Raw genomic sequence first — 25,536 nt, forward strand, 5'->3', positions numbered from 1 at the left:
CCAAAATATGTGATTTAAGATGCTGAGTTTGTAATGATAGTATGTTACTCATTTAGATTTTAAGCTCAGTTATCGGTTATACAATGTTGACAATGTTGTCTGATAAATGGCTCTGTGAAAAATACTTTAATCTATAACTTTGAAGATGTTTTCTTAGTAGAGATGGTATTTTTCATAAACTATTTGTATTAGTATTTTCACACACGAAAGTCAAAATAATTTGATTCGTTAATGTTATTTGTAGATGGGTATTTAAAATGAATTATTTAATTATTTTAATTATTTTGTTTCGATTTATGTATGATATAAAATGTTTGTGAGTAAAAAAGTTTGATAAATTAAATTTTAATTGAATACCTATAAGACTTAAGAATATGGCTTTGAATCAATGGCTAGCCACTGCGGCTTTTAGCTCAAAGTCATCAAGTGTGACTGTTGTTGGTACCACCATTAAAATTGTTAACTTAACATTTGTATTCCTTTTTTATGATATACGTCATAACTTGGAAACCGTTTTTTACTGTTTGTCTGTTTTTAGGCTGCTCCATCGATGATTGTTTGTTTTTGGATGAGTGGCCAGTGACCATTCAGAAAGTGAAGTGATGTACGGTACATAATAGTTATTCATGTATCCCTCAACCCATTATACATAGTTGAGTTTTAAAACAAACATTTTCGTATGTATATACTGTTGAACCAGCAACTCTCGTGTAAATAATGTCACGAAACTATTTCTAACATAAATCTATTTACATCATTTTTAAGCGACGCTGTTATTGACTTATAAGTTAATAACAGGTAGTTATTTTTTATGAAATAGAATTATAATAATCATTAATCATTATAAAATACTTACATATGAGCAGAAATTTTTGTCCAATCCATCGTATTACTATAATTGCGTTATAAATTAATTTAAAAAAGTTCTCAGAAGAATAGGCTGACGTGCGTTTAGAATCGTTGTTCGTGCATGCAAATATGCAATATATTGCAATGGTTTATCATTGCATTCGTATGTAACACGCCCATGATCAACTCAATGAAGACATACTCTCGATACTTATTTAAAGTAGATGGAGTTCTTTAAATTATCTACCTATTATGATGTATTTTCAATAATATTGTAATAACAATTCATCAGTAAATAACACTCGTCGTTCATATCTCATTGTCTCACCAATCGACTTATTTTTATGCATAATTTTAATATTATAATCATTTTTAATAATATTTACAGTTTATTTTGTGTGATCTAGAAATAAAACAATATAATGCAGATTAAGTTTCAATTTATATCATAAGAGATGGCGTGTGGTTCCTGTCTGGTATCCGGAAGTAGATCGTTGTGCAGGCCAACTGCTTTAGCATCAAACGCAAGTGTGTGGACTCGGACGGTGACAAGTTTCTGCTATCGGACGAGTAAGTTGAGAAACTAAACGCTTAAATTACGTCATGATTTTCAGTGGGTGTCACTGTTGTGTATAAATATGTATTTGAGTAAGAAAAATATAAAATATATTCACTTGAAATATTTTGTTAGGTATCGCGCTCATAAATTTGCCCTCTAAAAATATTTCAAGTACTACATTTGCTTTGTGACGTTTTATTGATGAATGATGGTAGCGTGGTGTTTAATACAGTAAAAGAGACATTTTAAGATATGAAATAAATAAAACTACTAGTAACAATATTCATTTAACCGACGATAATAAAATAAAAACATAAATAACAAATTTTGTTTAAAAAAAAAATTTCTGAATTAGGTATAAACAAAAGTTTTTCTCTAATAATAATTCATAATTGCTAATCACTTACGTAGGTAGTGTATAATTTGTTTTCATTTTATAGTTTCTATGAATTGGTGATTCATTGAAGTTAATAACACATTAAACAACGTATATGTAAATTTTAAGATCTGAAATAAACACAAATTGATGTCTGTTATAGTACATACTCATTTGTATTTTCCGAAAAAACTGAGAAATGTTATATAATCCAAACATTCCAAACAAACTATGTATGTTGATAATATATTTATCAAACGTTGATTATAAGTTATAATATTTATAATATATTTATATTAAGAATACACTTACTTTGACAAGCAGATTTAAGTTTATGGTGAAAATGGAAACAGCTTTAAATTCTAATGGAATTGTAGCTCTAGTCATCATTATTGAAACAAGATGTTTAAATGATTTGTTTCGAGAATAACATGATCGATGTTCAAAAAGTTTGATCAATATAGAATCGTGCTAGGAAGTTAAAGTAAATATATAGTTGTATGTATGTATAATATTATATATAGGTGTATAAAGATTACACGGTGATTCTTTAAGCAGAAAACACTTGTTATATAAAAAAATGTATCGATGCATAACGTATATAAACATGAAAATATTTATTTTACATAATTATTACCTATAAAACAATTTTTTTGTGTTAAATAAAAAATTATAAAGATGAAATTATACAGCATCAATCTTTTTTCTTCAATGTTGATGTTTTGTTTATTTTATTAAAAATTATTTCAAAAAACGTGAAATAACATTACATACGTCATACATATACCTACAATACACATATTTACCTACTATATTAGTAAATACTTATTCGTATCAATAAATACTTACAAAATCATACATATTACTTGCATAAATGCAATAAATTATGATTGTTATGACAGTTGCCATACTACTAACTATACATATTCCCAATAGTATTTTATGAACATAACCCTAAAAATATAATATTAATATAATTAATGAAAGTTACACTTAAATTAATTGTTATAATATAATTAAGACTTATGTATTATCAATAATATTATGTTGTTACAGAACTTTAAAAGGAATGGCTAATAGCTTATTTAAAATTCAATTTTTCTTTTTTTGAATATTGAACAATATTTATATTTTTGTAATAAAAAATGAAAAATATTTGCTATAAATATATATATATTGCAACAATTTTTATGAAATTTCATAAAATATAAAATTAACGAAAACGTTTAATTTCTAAAAACATTTTTAAGTTTTTAGTGGAGCTAATTGATTTTACTTGACGTGTGTGTATTTTTTGGGTGTAAGTTAACTAGTCGAAATCATTATTTGATTTTAACTTCAGTATTTTTTCTGGTGAGAAAGCGAATCTAGTTTATGAATTTCAAAGGTAAATGTAAAAACTTCTAAAGTAAAGCTTTCAAAAGTATCGGGAAAAACAAAAATAAATTAAAGAAAAACAGGAATTTTCCCGTAAAACTAGTTTTTGACAAAATCGGTTTTGTTTTTGAAGTAATTAAGAAAAATAACAGTAGATACATGATTTGCCCATCAAATGTTGGTATTGTTTTACATTAATATTTGTTATACATAATAAAATGTTCTAAAATATTTTGCCTAAAATAAAAATATTATATTTTTGAATTGTTTAATTAGCATGACGTTTTTGATTTTTATAACTTTTATATTAAAATTCAATCAATTTTTTTTTAGTTTATTCATACAATTTGAAGATTTAATACAAGGTTTCTTATAAGGTTTTATATTGGTTTTATATTAGTTTTTAAAAAAACAGTTGATATCAGTCACAAAATAATTTTTTATAAGCGTCTAAAGTTAGAATTTTTGACAAAATTCATCTAAACCATGAACATTTTTTGGGCATTGGATAGTCAACCATAGATAAATGACTTTCTTATTTTGTTGTTATTTAAAAATGAATATCCGTAGTTACCTTGAAATATTAATATCTTTGAGCTATTTAGGACATTTTAAATTTTAAACTTTTTTTAGTTTTTTTTCTTTTAATATAAATAAACTTTTTCATTTCGTCTAGAAGACGATAAAAGGGACAAATGCGTACTTATAAATAGTTTGATAGTATTATTAAAAAACCATATCATTAAATATATTTTACATATGCAGGGAACCATCTTATCGCAGAATCACTTTTGATGAACAAAGTTTAATTTAATTTAATTTAAACACAATATTTATTGCTCATTACAGTGACACACTTGACAAATACTATATAGCAGTGTTTCTCAACCTTTTTGATATCACGAAACACCAATTAATAATATTTTTTTCATGCGGAATCTCTTTGAAAATTATCTTTATAGAGTACCGCCCGCCGGCGGTCTCTCTCTCTTGCGATTTTAAACTTTCGCGGAACCCTAAGTGATCTTTGCGGAACCGCCGGAACCTTAGGGTACCGCGGAACATAGGTTAAAAAACACTGCTATTTAGCAGAGCAGTACCACTTCCTCGCCTTTTTTTTTTATTAAAATTGATAAAATAAATAACTATCACATACCTTTATGACTTGAATTATGAAACAACTTGTTGTACCTACACATATTCCACACATTTCTATTGTCAATAATATTGGTTTTTCATATACTGTAATCATATCGTTGAAAAACCTAAAAAAACATAATATGAATATAAAAAGTAAGTATAGGTAGGTAATATAGTGCAGTGGTTCTTAACCTGTGTTCCGCGGAACCTGAAACGTTGACCAACGGCATGAAAAAAATATTATTATTTGGTGTTCCGTGGTATCAAAAAGGTTGAGAAACACTGATATAGTGTTATAAAAGCTTTTAGATTCTTAGCGGAACATTGAATACATTTATTTAAATATTTAACAATGTGTGTTTTTTTATTTGCGTATCTGTATGTATACCTATGAATCCTTGTTGAAAAATTGATTTTTCGATTTCAATATCTTTTCTGGTACAAGAAAGTGAATCTAGTTTGTTGGCAGGTACTATTATGGGGGATTAAAATTAAAAATTGCAAATAATAATCTACTTGAATTCAATAAATGTTTTTATCATCATACTTTTTCTAAAACATAAAATTAAAAAATGGGTATTTTATATATTTAAAAAAAATGTATTCTGTACTTGCAGCGCAAGCGTCCAACAATATTATATAACAGTTATTTCTTATAATATTGATTTAAACTAAATAGTTATCTCATTTGTGAACCTATTATTTTGTTACATCTTATTGTATATTATACAGGCTGATTGATCGTCTTTTCGCTCAGATAGTTGTTTGTATGCAATAATTATTTGAATTCAAATCTAGCGCATACATTACAGTGACTGACATAGCCACATAGGTATTTTGTTTATGATGAGGTACACTCGACACTTACCGCATAACAGAGTGGCTATCTACTTTCCCCAAATTTTTGTTTTGGTGTCTTATTTGTTGTGCTTTAGTTTATGTGTGCAATGATGTTTTTAATTTGTATAACAGTCAATTAAAGTTATAGATATATCTAAATCATTACAAAACAAGTATAAAAATATATGCGCTTGCAGTTTAATAAATGGGTTTGTTTAAACTCATTATAAATATTTTTTTTCTGGGAGCATTTTCAATATAATTTTCATCAAGTAAATACTTTTTTTTTATATTTCACTAAATACAACTCACTTCAACACCTCTTGATGGTATTTGATCGCGATCTTTAATTTATTTTCGTTCAGGTTTTCCATCGCATCTTCGACCTGTTCGTCGAGAATCTGAAAATATTTTTTCACGACGCCTGTGGAATACATGAACGTCACATTCAAGAAACAGATTTCAATGTATGCTATGTATACGGGCAAACAGTATAAAATATATTTGGACATGTAAACAGCCCAGCTTGTCGTTTTTATCGGTAACACGTCCACGAAAGGGAACGTGAAGTGATCACCTATCTGCACCCAATCTATCAAAGTCGTGTACAATAAGGGAACTACCACGAAGACGTTCGAAATGATTAAATATTGTTTGATCACAATCGCGATTTTTCGTCTAGAGTTTTCCGGTATTCCCACACCCTGCGAACGCAGGTACATTTCTCGGTGTTGAGACTGTTGGTAGAACCGGAACACTATGAAACCGAAAATGTGGATTTCGACTAACAGGCACAGGAAGCCGTGACCGCGAATGGATAGACTCTCTTCCGAGTCGGCGATTATCGGGCACACTGATACGGTAAGGAACAGCGTTAAGGCTAACTCGCAGTAGGTAAAAAATATCAGGCCATAACCGTAGTCGTGATTAATACATCCCATATTTTGCAAAAACCTGTCGACTATGTGTGCCATGTCGAGACACCATTGGCATACTGAGTCTGAGTGTGATTATTTTTCAGTTTTTTTAATTAAACACCATCGCGGTGTGTATATAAATGTTATAAATTAATATCGATACGCAAAAATATATACAATATTATGTAATTATAGGGCATGGCAATAGTTCAAGATATGTTCGTCTCTTATTAAAAATTTAAAACTAACTGAATATATTATTATATTATTATGCATTAATAAAATCGGAAATAACAGACATTAACCTATATATTATTAACTTTAAAAAAGGTTTTTTTTAAATATTATATCGACCTCCAATAAATTAGGAATTAGTCATTATAATATTGTTTATTTATTTTTGAATATTTTATTGATAGCTAATACGTGGAACGCTATTTAATACAATAATATACACTTCTATTGGGCCTTGGCCGCTTGGGTTAATGCTATGAAGGTGATGTAGTGCTCTATATATATTAAAATCTTTGAAAAAACAAAATCCTTTAAATAAAACATAAACAAAGTGTATATATAGTTTATTAATAACAACCTAAACAGGTACAAGTCACGTAATTATAAAAACTGTATAATATGAGTATATGTCTGGTACTACGACCGTGCGAAATCATCAACACTGCGTGCACGTATCGTCAGTACGCGTAAACATTATAACACCATAACAATAAAATAAAATAATATCAATTTTATAATAATGTTATACTTGCCATGTTGTGGCTTGTGGGTGACCACGACTCCGGAAGGTCCCCGAGATACAGCTCACTCGCAGGATATAATATAATGCGTATCATCATTATACTATGTTATGTTTATTAGTAATATCTTTTATATACGCGCAGTCATGACGTTGGGTGGGCAACGTTCTCTGTAATTTGGTGGTTCGGTACATTGCGTGCTTTAAACAGTCAGTTTATTATCCGATTTGGTAACTACAAAAAAAAAGTTAGCCTCTATTTCTAAATCATCGTTGGACAAACAGCCTTGTAATTAATACACGATACTATAATAGTATATAATCATTATAAATATTTTAAAATGAATGTGTAAAAAGTGCTATCTTAATATAATTTTGTAAAATCATTACTTACTTCAGAAAAAAATATTTTAAAACGGATTCGAATTTAACTCCCAGAAGCGTTTTCAGAAGCACTCAAGGTATTTCAAATTATTAACACTCTTCCAGTTAGTGCCGTTAGTGGTACATATAAATATGTTATAAAACATTTTTTCAATACTTCAATAATATCTTAACCTAATATAACCTTAATATATTAAAATGTCATATTTTGTTAATAAATAAAATGTAAGCCTATAATACATAAGTTTTATTTCAATTTTAAGTGTATGCTAGTTTTCCGTTCTCGTTATTTAAATTATAATAGTAATACGAAACAAAAATGGACTGTGAAATAAAAAAAAATTAGACGTTTACTTTAATGGATTAAATACTTCTTAAGCTATGTTTTCATACGAACGGGAAAGGGTATTATTAATTATTGTCAGTAAACCGAATTGCAGTTTTTACATAAGTAAAATAATGTTAAACACTAAAAAAATAGTATTTTAATTTTAGTGAAGATCGAGGACCATATTGATTTTAACACTCTTTCATGATAATTTATTGTTTAGTTGTTGACGTTTATGTAGCTATTATACGATTTACGATTCATTGTGTTACAGAATGTTTCGATTGGTCATTACTTGCACAACTTTTGATTTAGTATTCGATAATTGGACGGTTGCACTTAACTAGATGTCTAGTTACAATGGTGACGACATATCACGTTTGTGTAAAATGCCCTTTAGTCGGGTCATCTGCGAATTGTTTTTCTCTTTTTTATTTCAACTATATATTATAACCATAATTTGAGAACATTATTCAGTTATGTGATTCATTCGTCTTCAATCCCATACTAAAACTACGTGTTTCAAGATGATCACGAATCCGGATAATTCGTAAATGTTGACCGAGTTTGACACTTGGTCTGCTGCAGAGAAATTATGTGAAATTATCTAATGACAAGTGTGTGGTTTACCCATTAAACAGGGAGCTTATATAATACCTCGGAATACAGTTTGAACATCGTTTATTGAGAGTTCACATTGTTGTGTACACATTTCAACATCTAATTTGCGGTTAAAAAAAACAAAAAGGACAAATCTATTATTTGATTACCTACTATATTTTGTTTAAATAACAATAATAAATATTTGGCATGACACTTTGACACATGAAATTTTTTTAAATATTTATTGTGTGTAATCGAGTTTTGTTTTTTATGCAGGTAAAAATGTAAAAAGTGCGCAATCGTGTACATAGATAAGAGTTCAGGCGCAGTTTACAAAAAAAAAGTCGTTTGTGCCCAGTTTATGTATGCCCCCGCCCATGTATACTGTATAGTTTAGGTACTTATATATGTCTATCGATTTCTTGAAGCGTTCTCATCTACACGACCAAATACTGTGCGATTCCGATAAGTGCAATGAAACCGCGGTCTCGTGAAAGGATGCACAACGCACAAGTTGTTCATTTGACGAGAGGTAATGATAATAATGCGATGCGGATTCGAAGGATGGCAGAATCGATATACATATATATGTATGTGGTATGTCGAATCCATATTGGTGTTGGGCCACACTGTCCGTACTCTAGAATCGCCATCACTGACCCACAGTGACTATTAGAGTATTATCTACCATTTTTTTTTTTTGTAACTATTTCCAACATTAAATATTTAATAAATATTTATTTTAAGTGCATATGTTATGTATGTACTAAATGCACGAGTGTGTGCATTTTTAAGATGGCCGCAGTCACCGTCTCGAAGGCGGCCGCGGTGATTTCACGCACTTCAGCAGCGCTGTTGCACCCGCGCCACAGCTTGATCTGCATGCGCACACTGTCCTCCTCTCAAGTACTCGGTGGCCGGCAACCGAGCCAGCAAAATTTTGTATTTCGGCGACGGTGGCCGGTTATCCGTACGACAACCGGACGTCTGGGGTCCGCGGTTACGCCGCGCATTGGTCACCATGCCGACCGATTGCATGTAACCGAACAACGTGTCCTGCTCCCCGCGGCCATCCGAGGCCGACCGTCGTCCGCTGGCCGCAAATTTGGTGGCCAAGTGCAAGTAATACCGGCCGTACGCGTGGTACACGGATCGCTGGCCACTTATACCATTGTGGTATTTGGTGTCCGGAGGCAGACCGTACAAGTGTCTCACGTTCTTCGCAATGTACTGATACGTTTAATACTATATATTAGCTAGCGTACATTTAGTAGGGTCTGAGGATTTTTAATTTTTTTAATTAGTCTATAGAAAGGTCACCGTGCAACGTGATTTATGAATATGGTAGGTACCTAAAACTTACCACTAGAAAAACTATATAATTAAATTTCTATTTTGCGAATAGATTTTTTCATGACTTTATAAAGAGTATATATACTGTATATAAAATGTATATTTTGGTTTCTAGAAAGGTGTATTAGAAAATGTCTTGTAATTTTTTGATATAGCAAGGCTAAGTTTGTCAAACAGTTTTGAGAAAATCGACTTTTTTTATACATATATATTATTATAATATATAAAATAACTTGTATAAGTGCATTGTGCATAGGTATACATTTGCGATTTTAAAGTATGGCAGACTTACAAGAACTAACTAAAAAAAACTCACCAAAACTAACTAACTTTAATCACAAACAGCCGCTTTTATATCATAAAAAATCATTTAAATATGATCGATTTATCGGCAAACAGGTTGAAAAATAAAATCAATGAATCTAAATATGTTTAAGTAATCTTTTAACTTAGAGAAATCTTGATTCGCCATCTGTTACGTTAAACAATCAAACAATTTCAATGGAAAATTAATCAAATTAAATACCTATCTTGATCTAAGTCAAGATTAACTCCTAAGCTGGCGCCTACGTATAAAACTTGAGTGTAAAATAGTTAACTCTAGACTTCACCTCCAAAGACTACTCTTGAAACCTAAACTCTAACTATCCAATAATCTTACCATATATACTTAAGTCGATAATTTGAAAAATTTGGACATAATATTATGCATATTCATTTATTTGGTTCTGTATAAAGCATCCAATACCAAAACGTGTTTCAATCCATCTACTTACAACAAGGAACGTCTTCTCCTAAGCATTTTACAAACAACAATTTCCACAAAGATCTAAAAATGCCTACCCTTAATAAATTACCTAAATTATATAATTTTAGATTTCGTATTAACATAAACTCTCACTGTAACCCATTACTTAAATAACTATCTTCCACTCACGTCCTTGTAATATACGTATAAAAGACTCAAAAGACAGTGGCCAAGAGACCTATATTTAGCTTAAAAAAAAGTATCAAAAGTCTAAAAGTTCTCACTTGTAAAATGACTATCAAATAATAGGTCGTGATTGTACTTTTCAAATTAAAGTAGTTAAACCACACGTTATTCGTCACGCGGAATTTAATAAATAATAATTTAACGTGATTAAACGCGTAACTCGTTGTTAATTTTAAAAATCAAAATTTAAAAGTACTTATAGATAGATAGCGCATCAAATTGTATGATTTATAATTAATTTAATCAGTACCTAGTACCTAGTTGGTATTTTGTTAGTTTATATAAATTATCAGGTCTGTGGTAGACGACAGTGTATCCAATAATTATAAGGATTTTTATTTGCATGCTGCAATATACCTATTCTAAATTTTATACTTTATTAGTTATTAGTTATTACGAAATATTAAAATTATGAAACGAAATAACTTTTTTTTTTATAAATATAATATACATATTAACCATTAATCATGAATTATAATATTATAAGGTATTAATGGAGAGTGGGGTAATTAAATGGTGAATTTTCAAAGTTTAATTATATGTAAATTAAAAAAAAAAAGAATGAACTTAAATTATTTATAGATATATTAAAAACAATATGTACATAACATGCTATTAATTTTTTCGAATATCATTGTCTCAAGACGACTGCTAGATGATTTTATTTAATACTCGTCTAACCTTTCTCGTATATGTTTTACACTATACATCAATGCGTATTACTTCCAAAGATGTATTTGTGGATTTCTTCTGTGATTTGAATTTCAGCTTTTCGCATCATCTCTCAAGCGCATTGTTTATCATTCTACTACTTTATGTTTACCATTACCAAATGCTATATTTTTTGAAAACTAATAATATATTATATTGAGCGTTTTTTTCTTAAATTACTATCCAGCAAATCTGTTTTTTTAAATCAGCCGTTTAAGTGTCCCACGCCTTTTCTCTGTATTTCATATTATTATACTTAAGTGTGTGTATACTATACAGTATACACAAAACACAACATCTAATATTCGGAGGATTTAAGAAAAAAGAAAAAGCAGTTAGGTACTACTACTTAGAAAAATTATATTTAAATACTGTTTTAATATTAAAATCAAGTCACAATTAATGAGTTCATGATCATTAGGTACACTAATATGTGATATAGATGACGAGATCATAACTCAAATTCAACGTAATTTTCATTATGAAATTTGGTAGTCGTAATTAGTTTATTAAATATTTCTGTATATAATATGAATTTAGAGAATCTAGAGAATTTTTATTGGTGCATAAGCGCATTTCTCAATCAAACCCAAGTTACTAAGTTACGTTATTTAAACTTATCTAATTTGAATAAAATGAAATAGACGACCAATATGACAAAAATAAACAGCAGTATCTATCTTATATCCCCAAATTAAAACAGGTTCAATTAAAAAATAGAAAAATTTGCACGCAATAATTAGAAAAATCACTGGTCAAAATAAAATACAATTTTACGAGAAATAAAATAAAATATAAAATTCTGTCAACGGTCTAAAACATCAAGGGAAATAGAAATAATAATTAGTTGATTGAGAATCGACCACGCATCTCATGCACAATCAACAATATACACTTCGTGTCTAGTCCACGAGTATTGCAGACGATGAGCCAATGAAATACATAATAATAGAATGCAGATCCAACAAAAAAGTGAGAAAAGAATTTAACATAGCAGGGAATCTCTATGAAATAATCGGACCCGATTACTAATCAAAAAATGTTATCTCATTCACTTGAAGAGTCATATTAGAAAAATTTATGTGAAACAAATACATAGCTATGTTATTATTATTATCACTATTTAGCCAGAAAAGCACATTTTGTTCAAAATGTAATAAATATTTATTTATTTATTTATTTATTCGTGTGTATAACAACCGTAAAATGGCATAAGATTAATAATAATAAAAAAAAAACCGAATTAAACACCATGAATTATTTTCTCAGACAGACTAAAATAGTTGGTACTTTCGTGAAGCAAGACATCAAAGTTAGGCCAGATGCCCACTAATGCAGTGAAAAACAGATGCGTTCGACTTAAAAAAATCGTTGGGGTGTGTTAAAGTATTGGAAAGATTTGTAGATGTACTCTGTCCCCTACACCCCCCCCCCCCCCTAAATCGACCACTGATAATACCATTGGTATGGTGATGTTTTATATTATCTATTCGAAAAGCAACTTAAAGTGACTGCTATTTACTTTGGAATTACCGTTGCTGGTATTTCATATAATCACTTGTCAATAGCTGATAAATCATTATAAATACACGTAGGTAATGAAACGTCCATCAAAAACGCTTTTAAATTTCACAAAAAATTACATTTAGTAATTTTGTAACAGCAATTTTTAATAGTTGGCATTATGTAATTATCTAATATGGTATAGTTATATTATTGTCAGTAAAATATAAAATAAATGCTTTGAAGCTTTACGTAATAACTTTATCATGGTTAGGTATCGGGAAGAATATGTTTGGACGCATTATACACAAAACCTTAGGGTGTAAATCCGTACAACGTGTCTACAACTATATGTAGACCAAATTTGATATCGTCTCAGAAATATTTCCACCTCAAAATTTAATAAATTGTAAAATTTATGGTGAAATGGCCATTAAAAAGTGTTACATCAAGACCCAAGTGAAAAAATTACGAATTTCGAAATTTTTTCTTTATCAACCTATTAATTGCCATAATTATGAAAGGTTATACCTGATTTGAAAGGTCAAAATACGCTCTTTCTACATTATAATACAAGAACCTTATTTGTAATTTAAAAAAATATTTTTAATACTTATACTAGTCCAAAGTCCAAACTATCAGTAAAAAAATATTTTTTTGTGCAAAAATGTAGCTTAGCCATGCCTTGAATAAATGTTTCCGCATAAATGAATAAAATTTCCCTCCACTACGTAAGTACGTTTGGGTACATACAATTTTGAGCCTATGCTATTAGTATTACACCACTAGATAGGCTGAATAAAATTCCTAAAATAAATTAGTTTGTTCTTTTTAGTATAATATACTGCTATTTTTAGTTACGAGTTGAGACAATAGGTCTAATTTGTACGTGGTTAGTTAATTATTTTGTCTCAAAGTGTTGATCTATACTTTTTAAAATATAATTCAACATTTTTTATTTTATTATTTTTTCATTATTTTTGTACAAAGAAACTTAAATTCTTCTTTAGTATTATTTTGATTATTTTGATGTTATTTACTATTTTATTACAATGCTATTTATTTTTTAATTTATTGCTACAGTCAGTTTAAGCTTAACTGCATCTTTCATTTTACGCCTAGGCGTGTTTTTCAGAAATGCACCCAAATTTGTTCACAATTATCAAGTAAAAATGTTACGCCCATTATGTTATGTATCACTTTGAATTTTACTTACTTTATTATATCTATGTAAATCTCAAAGTCACAGCTGCCGCCAACCCCCGTTTACGTCATGCAATTGTTATCTACTTGTCTACGAATAGAATATTATGCATTTTACAATAATGTAAAATACGCATTGTAATCAAATCATTGTAATCGTTTTTAAACAATGACGATGACGGAAATGGAAATTAAACGTTAAAGACATATATTATTTTTATGTATTCCCCTTGTATTATTTTTATCAGAATATTATGTATCTTATATTTTAATCTTCACATAAATAACCTAAGTGCGTTACGTCTATGAATCATATTGAGTATATATTGTTGGTCATTTAATCTCACTACACATTATTACAACATGACGTATTTTATTATTACTAATTCGATTGTTTGTACGTAACCAATACATCTTATATGTGTACGGAATGGGTTTATAATATTATTGCATAGTTAACATTTTGTTGTATTTTTCATTCAAACATTAGGTAATAGGTTGATTTTAAAAATTCACAATAATATAGACTTATAATAAATGTGTGGCTTATTATCACTAGTAGGTAGTTATTGAATTAGAACATTAGAGATTATCAATGTATATATAAATACATTGTATACATTATATATACATTATATACAATGAACGGTGTACTTTTAGAAAGATACATGATAAGTGTAGTAGAAATAATTCTTCGATTTTTAACATCAGCATGACATTTCCTAGTAGCAAAGTGATTATAGTTTAGATTGGTCAAAATCAAATATTCTTAGACGTTTTCAAAAGAAAAACTAACGAAAAACAGGGATTTCTACGTGAAACCGGCTTTTGACGAAATCAATTAATTTTTTTTTAATTTAACAAAAAAACTTTTATCCGTAGACACTTAAAATCATTCCCGGATATTTGTATTACCATTATTATCAATACACCATTGAATTAAATAAAAATTAATTTGACTCGTTTCCAGCTAATAATATCTGGAATTGTACCAATTCAAATGTCACTTATTTTTGTAAACGACGCAGGAAAAATGTCAAAAAGTTAATTTGGTATGATTACGGGTGCTGTGAAAACGTTTTTTTGGTACCGGTAAATGGGAATTGATTTTTATCGAAGAAATTCTTTGGTACAAACTTGAAATTATGGTACAATTACTGGTACAGAAAAATGTGAATTTTTGAACTTGTAGTGCTTAGGTAAATATATATCCGACTTATACCCATTATCTCATAAAAACCACCCGTTATATGGTAGTTAATAAATTATAAAATGTTCAATTTGTATATCTAAGAATGTACAATTCAAAACCAGGATTCTCATGAATAGTTCATACTGTAACTAAAAAAACCCCTAAAGATTGTATAAAACGCATTTTATTTTATTTTTAATTTAAATTTGGACGAAATAATACATATTCAAATCCAAGAATAATAATTTTAATTATAATATATTAGGTAATTGTAATTTAACGTGGGTACGTGAAAGTTTTAGAGTGTATTACAATTTTATACGTATGATGGCATTTTAAAATGCGATTTTTCGGTTATAACTAATTACATCTATTGTATAACTAATGCCTAAGCCTAATAATAGAATAAATTACTTTAATTTTAATCACATCATAAAATACGCTTTTTAGGATTATAGAGATAGACAAACCGTCTTCATTCAGAACGTTTTTCGTATACAATGATTTTAATATTATTGAATTCAAATTTATCACATACATTACAGTGATTTCTCTAGACACCTAATATCCAGCAGAGCGCTACTTACTCTTCTGTTTTTTTTCATATTAAAATAAATAAATACATAGCTATATTGGCAAATATTTATTTTTACTCGTGAGTTATGGCTATCAAATATAAAAAATTAATACTACCTATAGCTATAACACTTAAAAATGGCTACAGTAGGATCAATTTAAAACCTGATCGGCGTAATAAGCTCGGATTTTTAAATTATTATAATATATTATTATAAAATATTATTAAAATAGTTAGGGTTTTGCAATTTTAGATTTTTAGAAAAATTTGAATTAGCTGCAATTCAATAGAGAAGGCAAGATAATTATAAATAATAATTATGGTTAATGATTAAGAATGTAGAAAGGTATTAGTCACATTTAAGTATATGATATGATGACCTACCTGTATAATTATTTACTAGTAATTAGCTGCTGTACCTATCGACATTCAAAGTGACTTAAACTAAGCTAAATCGGTAATCGTTATGTTCATTGTAATATATATAGGACAGATACCTAGGTAAGAATCAAATGGATGTGGACATATAATTTTAAACTACGCCAACTTGTATGATCTGACCAAGAAAAAAAAATGAAATATATTACAGAATATCAAATATTTATAAGCACTTATAAAACATATGGTTTCGTTATAACTTTATGAGTTATAAAAAAAAATAGTAGTTTGTACCTGTAATAGTTGTATAGACCACATGGTTACTGAATTTGATATAGGATTAAAATATATTTTACAGATAACCTATATTCTTATTAAAATCTACATCGACCTACGCATTTTTGTGAATTATAATATAGTCTTACCTTGATGTGATCAAAGTCTGTAATATGCATAGAAGGCAGCGTTTGACAATTAACGAAAATTAATTTTTTTCCATCAATATTATTCTTCTTGAATATTATCTGTAATACAATCACAATGTTTAAAAGACTATTCCTGATTTGATTTTAAAAGTATATAGGTAAGTATATTATGAATATTTGAGTATGTGGGACATGTGGGTATGTAATAACATTAACGATAATGATGTTTTAAGAACTTAAAATTTCAACAGTGTCCAACAAGACAATACCGTGTATACAAAATCATAAGAAAATTCTCTTCGTCTTAAAATTAATACCTAATGATAACTATTTATGAGATCTTGCATTAAGTACTCAGAATTTAAAGAATTTGAGAATATTTCTGTAACTATAATACTGACTATTCTAAAATTTTAGCATTTAGCGATTATATTCATACATTTTCTTAACCTAATAATGTCAAAATTGGCGTTAAAACCCATAAGCTCTTTTTCATAGTAAATTGTTGAAGTAAATAAACCGTCGGAAAACAAGAAATTAAGATTAATATAATTAGGAAAATCTTCGAGAAATCGCGCCCAGTGTTTTAGTTACATGAAAAGCTAATAAAATTACAAATTCCTATTACTCGAGATTGTAGACGATCCGTCATTCCGACGTCAAACGTCTAACATTATATATGTATTTTTTTTTATTGAAAAATGGTATTTAAATTTGTTTAACGCGTTTTCACAGCTATACTCACTGCGTATTGAGGCAATTGTAACCCATACTGTACCCAATACATAACATTTGATACCGACCATGACCAACTAATCGGTTCTTTTAGTTCGTTAACGGCATTTCCAGCTATTTCAAATAATGAATCAGGAAAATAAATACTCCTGTAATAAAAACTATTATATAAGAATTGTTCAATTATAGTTTGTAATCTATGTTTTGTTTTCAGATACTTAATTATCCAGTAGATATTATGTACCTATAACTATTCTTTATGGCATGTAATTAAGATAAATATCACACAACAATACAATTATAAATTAAAATACAAATACAAGTCAAGTGGTATGCCAGAATTAAAAATGTAATTGTTCATTATATTATATAAGTATAATATTACGTCTTATAGTATTTACCTGCGATTATTCTTACAAATGTAATTATATTATCTAGTTAAAATTGTTATTTTTTATGAATTACAATTAAAAAATACATTACCTTAAAAGTAAGTGAGTTTCGATATCTCTAATTTCTAATAATTTAAATAATTAAAAAATACCGTATTAATTATATTATACACTATGTATGTAATTGTCGAACTATATAATAACTATCGCCAAAAGTTCTAAAATATAAAATTAAATAAATAAAAAAATATTGAATGTTTGAAAACTAACATATTTTGCATAACTTATAAAATATAATATGATAGTCATTTTTTTAAAAGTTCACACTATGGTAAGCGTAGAAATAATGAAGCACACTAAATTGAATACACGAACAAATTTTATTTTTTAAATTAACAAACGACAATTTTGATAATATATAGGAAAATGCATTTTTTTTTTAAATGTTTTACCTCTATAAATGTTTTTGTAATACATCTTGATTAGTAAGAAGAATAAGTTTAACAGTATAGGCAGGTAATGAGTTGTAAGTTAAAAGAATCAGTTTTAAAAATTTATTTCATTCAGTAAATAATTTTCCAGGTAAAATTTAGTGAACATCTCAAGGGATAGATTTTATGAATTATAAAATGTATTCATTAGTTCTAAGGTAGTTAAATTACATCTAAATAAAATAGAAACTTAGGGTTTTTAGAAAAGTTAAAATCAATGACAAAAATCTATTCAGAGTCAGGTGACAAAATGGAATGCAGCCACTTAAATTCAATAATAAACCAATTCAACTTCATCGCTTATTAAGCCTTAAGTCAGGTATCCTAAGATTTATCAGTTTATCACCGTTCACTGGTGCTCTATAATATACAAAAAATGCAGTTCTGCATAACAATCTAAAAACGCTAATAGTAAAATGAGGGGAAAAGAGAACTAGTCTCTTCTTCAAGTAATTCATATTTTGTACATAATCTTTTCTCTATTATCCTTATTAACCATTGCATTTATATTGTAAACAGATGGAATATATTTTAATAAAAAAGATAATAAATTAGATCAAACGATTTAAGCGATTTCATTATTCCCCAACTTAATGCAAGTTATAAACGAATAAATTATTTTACAACACTTACATATTGTTATTGTAGTTTAAATAATTATAACAGGAATTAACATTCGTTTTGCAATTGACTAAATATACTAAATATGAATATAAATATTGTTCGTCAAATATAGGTAAAAAATTATTTAAATATAATATTAAATATTATAATATAAATATAATATTGATTTAGTTCTAGTATTCTTACCATAGAAATTTAATTCTATTAAAAACCATAGCTCACGGCTTAACATCTGTTTGATATTATGTCACCTCTACGTGGTTGGTATAAATTAACACAATTTCACGACAAAAAACTTCAGTGGTCGAAAATTAGAACTTCATCATACTAAAGTCTGGCATATTATTATGTGAATAGTTTTTGTTTTGAAAATAATGATAAAACTTGCTCATAAGATATTGTTGTTAAAATATAAATTTCATTGTAATTACCTACCTATTAAAATTATTAGGAACGCAATATGTATGATTTTTGCTATTAATTATGATGTATACATTTGATCGTATAATACATAAGTATGAAAATATCTCTTATCATTTATAAAATACCTATGCATATTTAATTCTCGACCACCTGCGAGTTTGAATGCAAAAACACTAACAGTATAGTCTTAGGATATGCGTTTAAAAGTATTAATACAATTTTTTAAAGGTAACGAAATAATATAAAACTAAATTCATAGGAAATAGCATGACATTACGCAAGTAGGTAAGAAACATAATATAAATACGTGATAAGACATTAAAAAGATAACAAAAATTCGAAAGTACCTAGCTAGTGGTAAATATTTAACTGATGTGTGTAATTAGGTGATAAATACATATTTCCTGACACCTGCATTCATTTAAATCGATTTGTGTACATATATTATAAATTAATACCTATTAAAATGATAAAATTACTATAAATCTTTGAACAAACTAAGGCTGATATATCAGTGATATGTGTATCACATAAATTGCACTTTTATACATAATTGAATAGGTATCGACGAACAAAATATTGAGAAGAATATTAATGCTCGACACTAAAATAAACAGAAATCCACACGTCAACGATCTTAATCTCGATATTATATTTTCATTTACCCTAAGAGAATCGAGTTGCGTATAATATTATGCAGTACATCAACCACTACCTAGGTATACGACGCGCGTACGTAATTACGGTATACTCTCCTCGAGGGGTTGAGCGTGTATTATAACTTTATAAGCGCGTTTTGTGATGACAATATTTTATCATATTCATTACACAATGCAAAAACGCATTTTTTTTTTTTGTTCCAAAGTATTATCCGTCGGACTTTCACCGAGAATAAAATAACTCAACTCGGGGTAAATAGTAAAAGTGTTAAAATCCTAAACGCGACAGATTATCAGCTTGCGCGTGATAAACGGGCCTGGAAAATATAAGAAACAATATAATACATTAATAGTTTAATACCTATATAGGTATCTACAATATAACACCACAAACACGAACATCAATAAACAATTGCTTTCGAAACTTGCAAAAACGCGTTGCACATTGCCCAATAATCAACGCAGTATATAACAACGAGATCGGTTGGCCTCAGAGTAATTTTTATTCATTCATTTATTTATTTATTTATTTTTTTTTTTTTACAAATAATTGACCGGTAACATCTCGAACGTTGTTATATTAAGTAGCTTCAGGTGAGTAGGTATATAATATGTTCACAAGCAATCTGGTTGAAATGCCCTAGAGTTGCCTAACCATCGCGGAGATCTGAAATCGTTTTACACCACACTGTTTGCGTATAGGTACCATCACTAGACCGTGAATATTCGCGCAATATCCCATCGGTTTGCTTGCCGATTCACACTACCTATATTATTTTTTTCCCACCACCCGCCTCCTAATGCGGTACATTGTGCGCCTACTGCGTTAATAATATATTGGTTGTATTAAGACGAAATCGCCATTCTCGGTACAATGAACGAGAAACAATGAAAAATTGTAATTCGTACTATTGTGGCAGTGTTATATTATAATATTATAATCGTAATAAGAAGCATAAGGACGAAAGGACGTATTAATATTATAGGTAGTGAGTATAAACAATCGACGTGTCTGCAATCCAGTATAAGGATTATATTGTATAGGTACTCCGTATTAATAATATGTGCGCAGTCCACAAACTTCAGGTTATTTTAATATACTACACAAGGCTGGGAGAGTTAAGCTGATTTTGAAAAATTTAAGTCAAGTTTAAAGTTAAAAGTTATTTTTTTTTCTATTCAACTATTATCTAAGTTTCAAGTTTAATAGAAAAAATCGGGTAAGTGGGTAACACTTTGTTGTCTAGAAGTGTCTAGAGGGTCATTGTAATGTATGTGTTAAATAATTTGAATTCAATGATATAAAACCATTGTATACGAAAAACGATTCCAAGCGGAATAGATCTGCCAGCCTATAATATTATTAAGTAGGTATATTTTATGATGTTATTGCGATTAAGGTATTTTTTTGCTATATTATAGGCATAACTGAATTAGTACTATAAATCTATAATAATAGGTTTATGGTTAGTTCGTTTTTACCATTATACCTGACACCTGTTCAAAAAGTTTCAAGTACCCACGAATTTTTTTAATTAAAGCAAAGAGCTAAAATTGTTATTCTTTGTTTAAAGTAAATATATAATCTCATCTAAGTTTGAACTTGAAATAACTACAAAAAAAACTGTGTTTACATATATTTTAAATTTTTTGGTTTCAGAATTAACTAGGTACTATTATATGGTTTTATTATATTATTATATGTAACAGTGTTTTAAATATGAAATCCTTAGTTATAAAAGTTTAAAAGTCTAAAATGTCCGTAAGAAGCTCAAAACAAGACAAAATATTTAGAAAATTTTATCTAATATAAGAAAAAAAGGAATGCTAAAACAAACATTTTGTGTACATTTCAATTATTTATATACATTAATTTGTTTTTTGATTACAACATAATAAGAAAATCATTACATGAAAAACTAAAAAGACATTATTAATAATTTAGGTTAGGACGGTTAGATGGTTATTTATGCGTTACTTATTTACGAATTTATTGTTCAGAAATTTTAAATTAATGTGTAGGTCGATTAGAGTAATTTCTATGGATATTTGTATACAGTTGTATTTATTCTACCAACACGCGTTATTTTGATCATTATTGAAATTCAGAAATATAAAATAATATAAAAATATATTATATATTATATATATTATATGAAAATATATTCATTATTGTATTCAGCACTAATTATGTATTTCAATAATTACAAAGAATATTTATGATCTTTATTTTATTTTTGTTTTTATTTTTCATAAAAACAATAATTTGTGCAAAAAAAAAAAATTTTTATATTAGGATTAAAAACAATTTGACGTGACTGTAAAATCAATTAAGTGATTATACTAACTATAAATCATCGAATAGGTTTTAAATCATTGTCTACGACTTACCTAAAAGGCTAAAAGTTAGAATTAGAACTTTTACATTTCACATTATATTCTCCAGGAATAAAAAAAAATTCATTTTCTGGAATAACTGATTTTTAGTTTAAACTACGAGTACAACCATTTCAGCGAGCATTCATTTTCCACATAATGAGATTTATAATTGATGACGTAGTTTACAAAATGATGATGATGAATAGGATTCTCATTCTTCAGATTACATATCCATATAAATATAATAGTTTAATTCATTTTAAGAATAACCATTTAAAAAAATAATAGTTATCATAAGTATACAATATACATTATATCAATAACTCTAAAGCTTGTCTTAAATTTTAAATCTGGTCAAATCTCTGTACAGATATTGCAGATTTTGTATGAGAACTAGGACAATATGATGTCACTATATATATACATATATATTAATAAATATCTCGAATATTTCTTTTCTATTTTTCATATACTTATCGGAGCCAATGCCTAATAAGATTATATGTGGGAATGAAAATTCAATTTTCGGATCAAAGAGTTCCAGATCCGGGTCAGAGAGTACCAGATTTGCGTGCCGACACGCGACTTTGGCACCAGCAAATAATGGTACGTTTACAATATTTAGCTTCAGTTTATAAATATTTCGTAGGTGATTGATTTATTGGTGTGCAAATTTAACCAATATACATTACAAATTAATGTTGCAAGTGATCAGTTTTAAATTGTGTTTTCGTATATATATACTTAATATTAAATAACAATTATACATTGAAAAGCTGATGTGATATATTTTTTACATGTGTCATAGGGACTTCATGACGTGATCCACTGCATTATGCAGTGGTAATAGTGGTATAGTCTGTTTATTGCATTGTGTATAATTTTTTAACGGGTTTTTTGGCTACACCACGGGATGGGTTAGGTTAAGCTGTAGGCAGCGCTTAAAATTTATCAAATACAATACTGCACATAGGTACATTAGTATAACTAAAATGGAATTATTTTCTCGGTACATACAATATATTATATAATAATAATAATAATAATAATAAAATGTTTAAATAATGCTCTTACGAAACGCAATACATTCTATACCTATAATATATTTTGTAGTGCCATACACATAAATTGCATACGAATAAAGCTGGTCAGCTAAGACGTTATTTCGTTTTTTACGTCTATTCGTCACCGGACGATAGATTAAGTCACCGTCGACCCCGCGGCCGCCCTCACGTGTTGAACGTCGTTTTCGGGTCGCCGAGGTCGAACACGAGTAGGTACATATTATTATTATGACGATGCTATTATTTCCGTCGAAATAATTATCCATCACTAACTTGTTAAGATATTGATGGTGATTGACATCGTTTGCAAACATGTGTAGTATGTACAATGTACCTGTACCTATAACTTATAACTATCAAAGGCACCTAAAATCAGACTGATATTGAAATGATTTTACTAAATGAGTCACGAGCGTCGTTTTCATTAATTAATAATCATCATATCATATACTTACCAAACTTATGTGCGTTTGATTTTTATTTGTTTGATTTTAATTGCTATAAGGTCTATATATTTTATGCAATTTAGTTATTAGATATTTGTCAAGAGTCAATAATGTTATACGGACGCGTGACTGTGGAGTTTCATCCGTCGACTTACAGAATTCAACAAAACCATCTGACCATCAGTATGATCGATGAATCTAATTATTATCGGTGATATAAAGGGGCTATCTATGGCTACACAGTACGCATGTTTAATGACAATATGTAAGGTGTGTATTGTGTCGTATGATCGACGACCTTGAAATTACAAAATTAAAAGAATTATGTCATTTAATATTTAAAAAAAGCGAGGAAGTGGATATTGGTCTGCTGTACAGTAGGGTACAAGTAAGTTACTGTAATGGATGGAATTACATTTAAACCCAATGATTTTAGATCAATGTATACGAAAAACGATTCTGAGCGAAGACGGTTTATGTGTCTAGGATATATTATAGATTATTATTATTTATTACTTATTAATTATTATTAATACTTATTAAAATATTTGAATTATTTCTGGTGGACTTTTTTTTTTTTTTTTTGATAAAGGTAGACAAACATATAAGGAATCTTGAATTAAATTTTCAAATCTTAAATTTAAAAACAATAATTTTCATGAATTTCTATCTAAGATAATTTGAACATTACCGTAATTTTTACGTATTTAGTCAAAATTTGAACTTTAAATGCTTATAAAAAAAATCGTGCCTATGTATTTTTAATATTCTTCAACTGATATTGAAAGAATATGTTGGAAGCCTTATATTAAATTTTGAAGCTTTTTGACCAAATCAATAAAATTTTGTTGATATTAATAGAAAAAAATACTAAAAAAGTTGAAAAATTAAAATGTCAATAAGCAGTTAAAAAGTAATTAAAATATTTTGAAAATCTTATTAAATATAAGCTTTCAGTGAAAATTTCAAGTATCTGCGGTCATTTGTTTTAGAGTTACACCAAAATAAGAAAATCGTTAAATGAGAAATCTAGTAAAAATCCAATGTTATAAAAATTTAAATTTAAAACGCTCATAAAAACTTAATTTGACTTTTTGGTGGATATTTATTTTATGATAAAGGTTGAAAAACTTGTAAGAAATCTTGTATTAAATTGTCAAACCCTAGATTTAAAAAAAAAATTTTATGAATTTCTATCTTAAATTAATTTGTGATTTTTATGTATTTTGTCAAAATTCAAACTTTGAATGCTTATAAAAAAAAAATGTTGACCATGCTTTTCTTTTATTTTTCAACTGCTATTGTAACAAAATATGTTAGGAGCCTTGTATTAAGTTTTCAAGCTTTTCTACTAACAAATACATTTTTATCGATATTAATTTTAAAAAAAACTAATAATGATCGAAAATTGCATATGTCTATAAATAGTTCAACTTAAGTCAAAATGTTTGATGGTAGATAGAATATACTTATATAAAAATTTGGTGAAAATTGCATGTATCTATAGTCATTTGTTGTAAAGTTACATCAAAAACCAAAAACTATTTTGTCGAAAACTGATTGTGCGTAAAATTTACGTTTCTCTTTTAAGTTTTAGTTTGTTTTTCTCGATTATTTAGAAAAGTTTAAGAATTTTTTACTTTTGACCCCCCAAAGTACCAACTAAATTCACTTTTTGATCGAACGAGGTACTGAAGTCGAAATGCGAAGCACTTTTACTGCCCTAAAACGTGATGACAAAAAAAAAAAAAAAACACACACACATTATGATTGTAAATTCAATACATTCCTCGATACGCTCAGAATCTAAAAAAAATCTTAACAATTCAAAATAAAACACAATGTTATAAAACAAGATAG

The 25,536-nt window shown here is 28.0% G+C and overlaps 2 protein-coding genes across 2 annotated transcripts; both read right to left on the reverse strand.

The window, feature by feature from the left end:
* Window positions 1-1,802: 1,802 nt before the first annotated feature.
* On the reverse strand, window positions 1,803-6,180 carry Or43b (Odorant receptor 43b). Its single transcript, XM_089223810.1, has 5 exons — window positions 5,454-6,180; window positions 4,318-4,426; window positions 2,634-2,738; window positions 2,097-2,255; window positions 1,803-1,915 (listed from the first exon to the last, which is right to left on the reverse strand). Exons 1-5 carry the CDS (start codon window positions 6,113-6,115, stop codon window positions 1,838-1,840), a joined length of 1,113 nt encoding a protein of 370 aa, XP_089079936.1. The 5' UTR covers window positions 6,116-6,180; the 3' UTR covers window positions 1,803-1,837.
* A 2,790-nt stretch (window positions 6,181-8,970) lies between these two features.
* Window positions 8,971-23,544, reverse strand: LOC149057616 (uncharacterized). The gene is made up of 4 exons (XM_089223457.1): window positions 23,504-23,544; window positions 17,209-17,347; window positions 16,464-16,562; window positions 8,971-9,357 (listed from the first exon to the last, which is right to left on the reverse strand). The coding sequence occupies exons 1-4, from the start codon at window positions 23,542-23,544 to the stop codon at window positions 8,971-8,973; spliced, it is 666 nt and encodes a 221-aa protein (XP_089079583.1).
* Window positions 23,545-25,536: the final 1,992 nt, after the last annotated feature.

Source organism: Diuraphis noxia, unplaced genomic scaffold (assembly GCF_037042655.1).
Source record: "Diuraphis noxia isolate RWA-SAM2 unplaced genomic scaffold, SU_Dnox_SAM2 contig0003, whole genome shotgun sequence".
NCBI lineage: Eukaryota > Metazoa > Arthropoda > Insecta > Hemiptera > Aphididae > Diuraphis > Diuraphis noxia.

Coding starts and splice junctions, on each gene's coding strand:
- Or43b (XM_089223810.1), bottom strand. CDS start 6,115: ATGGCACACATAGTCGACAGGTTTTTGCAAAATATGGGATGTATTAAT. Junction 2,739..4,317: donor TCATAATTCAAGTCATAAAG/GTATGTGATAGT, acceptor TTATATTTTTAG/GGTTATGTTCATAAAATACT. Junction 2,256..2,633: donor CAAGTAATATGTATGATTTT/GTAAGTATTTAT, acceptor TTAACTTCCTAG/CACGATTCTATATTGATCAA.
- LOC149057616 (XM_089223457.1), bottom strand. CDS start 23,544: ATGTTTGCAAACGATGTCAATCACCATCAATATCTTAACAA. Junction 17,348..23,503: donor CACCATCAATATCTTAACAA/GTTAGTGATGGA, acceptor TTTTTATTACAG/GAGTATTTATTTTCCTGATT. Junction 9,358..16,463: donor CAGACTTTGATCACATCAAG/GTAAGACTATAT, acceptor TAAACGTATCAG/TACATTGCGAAGAACGTGAG.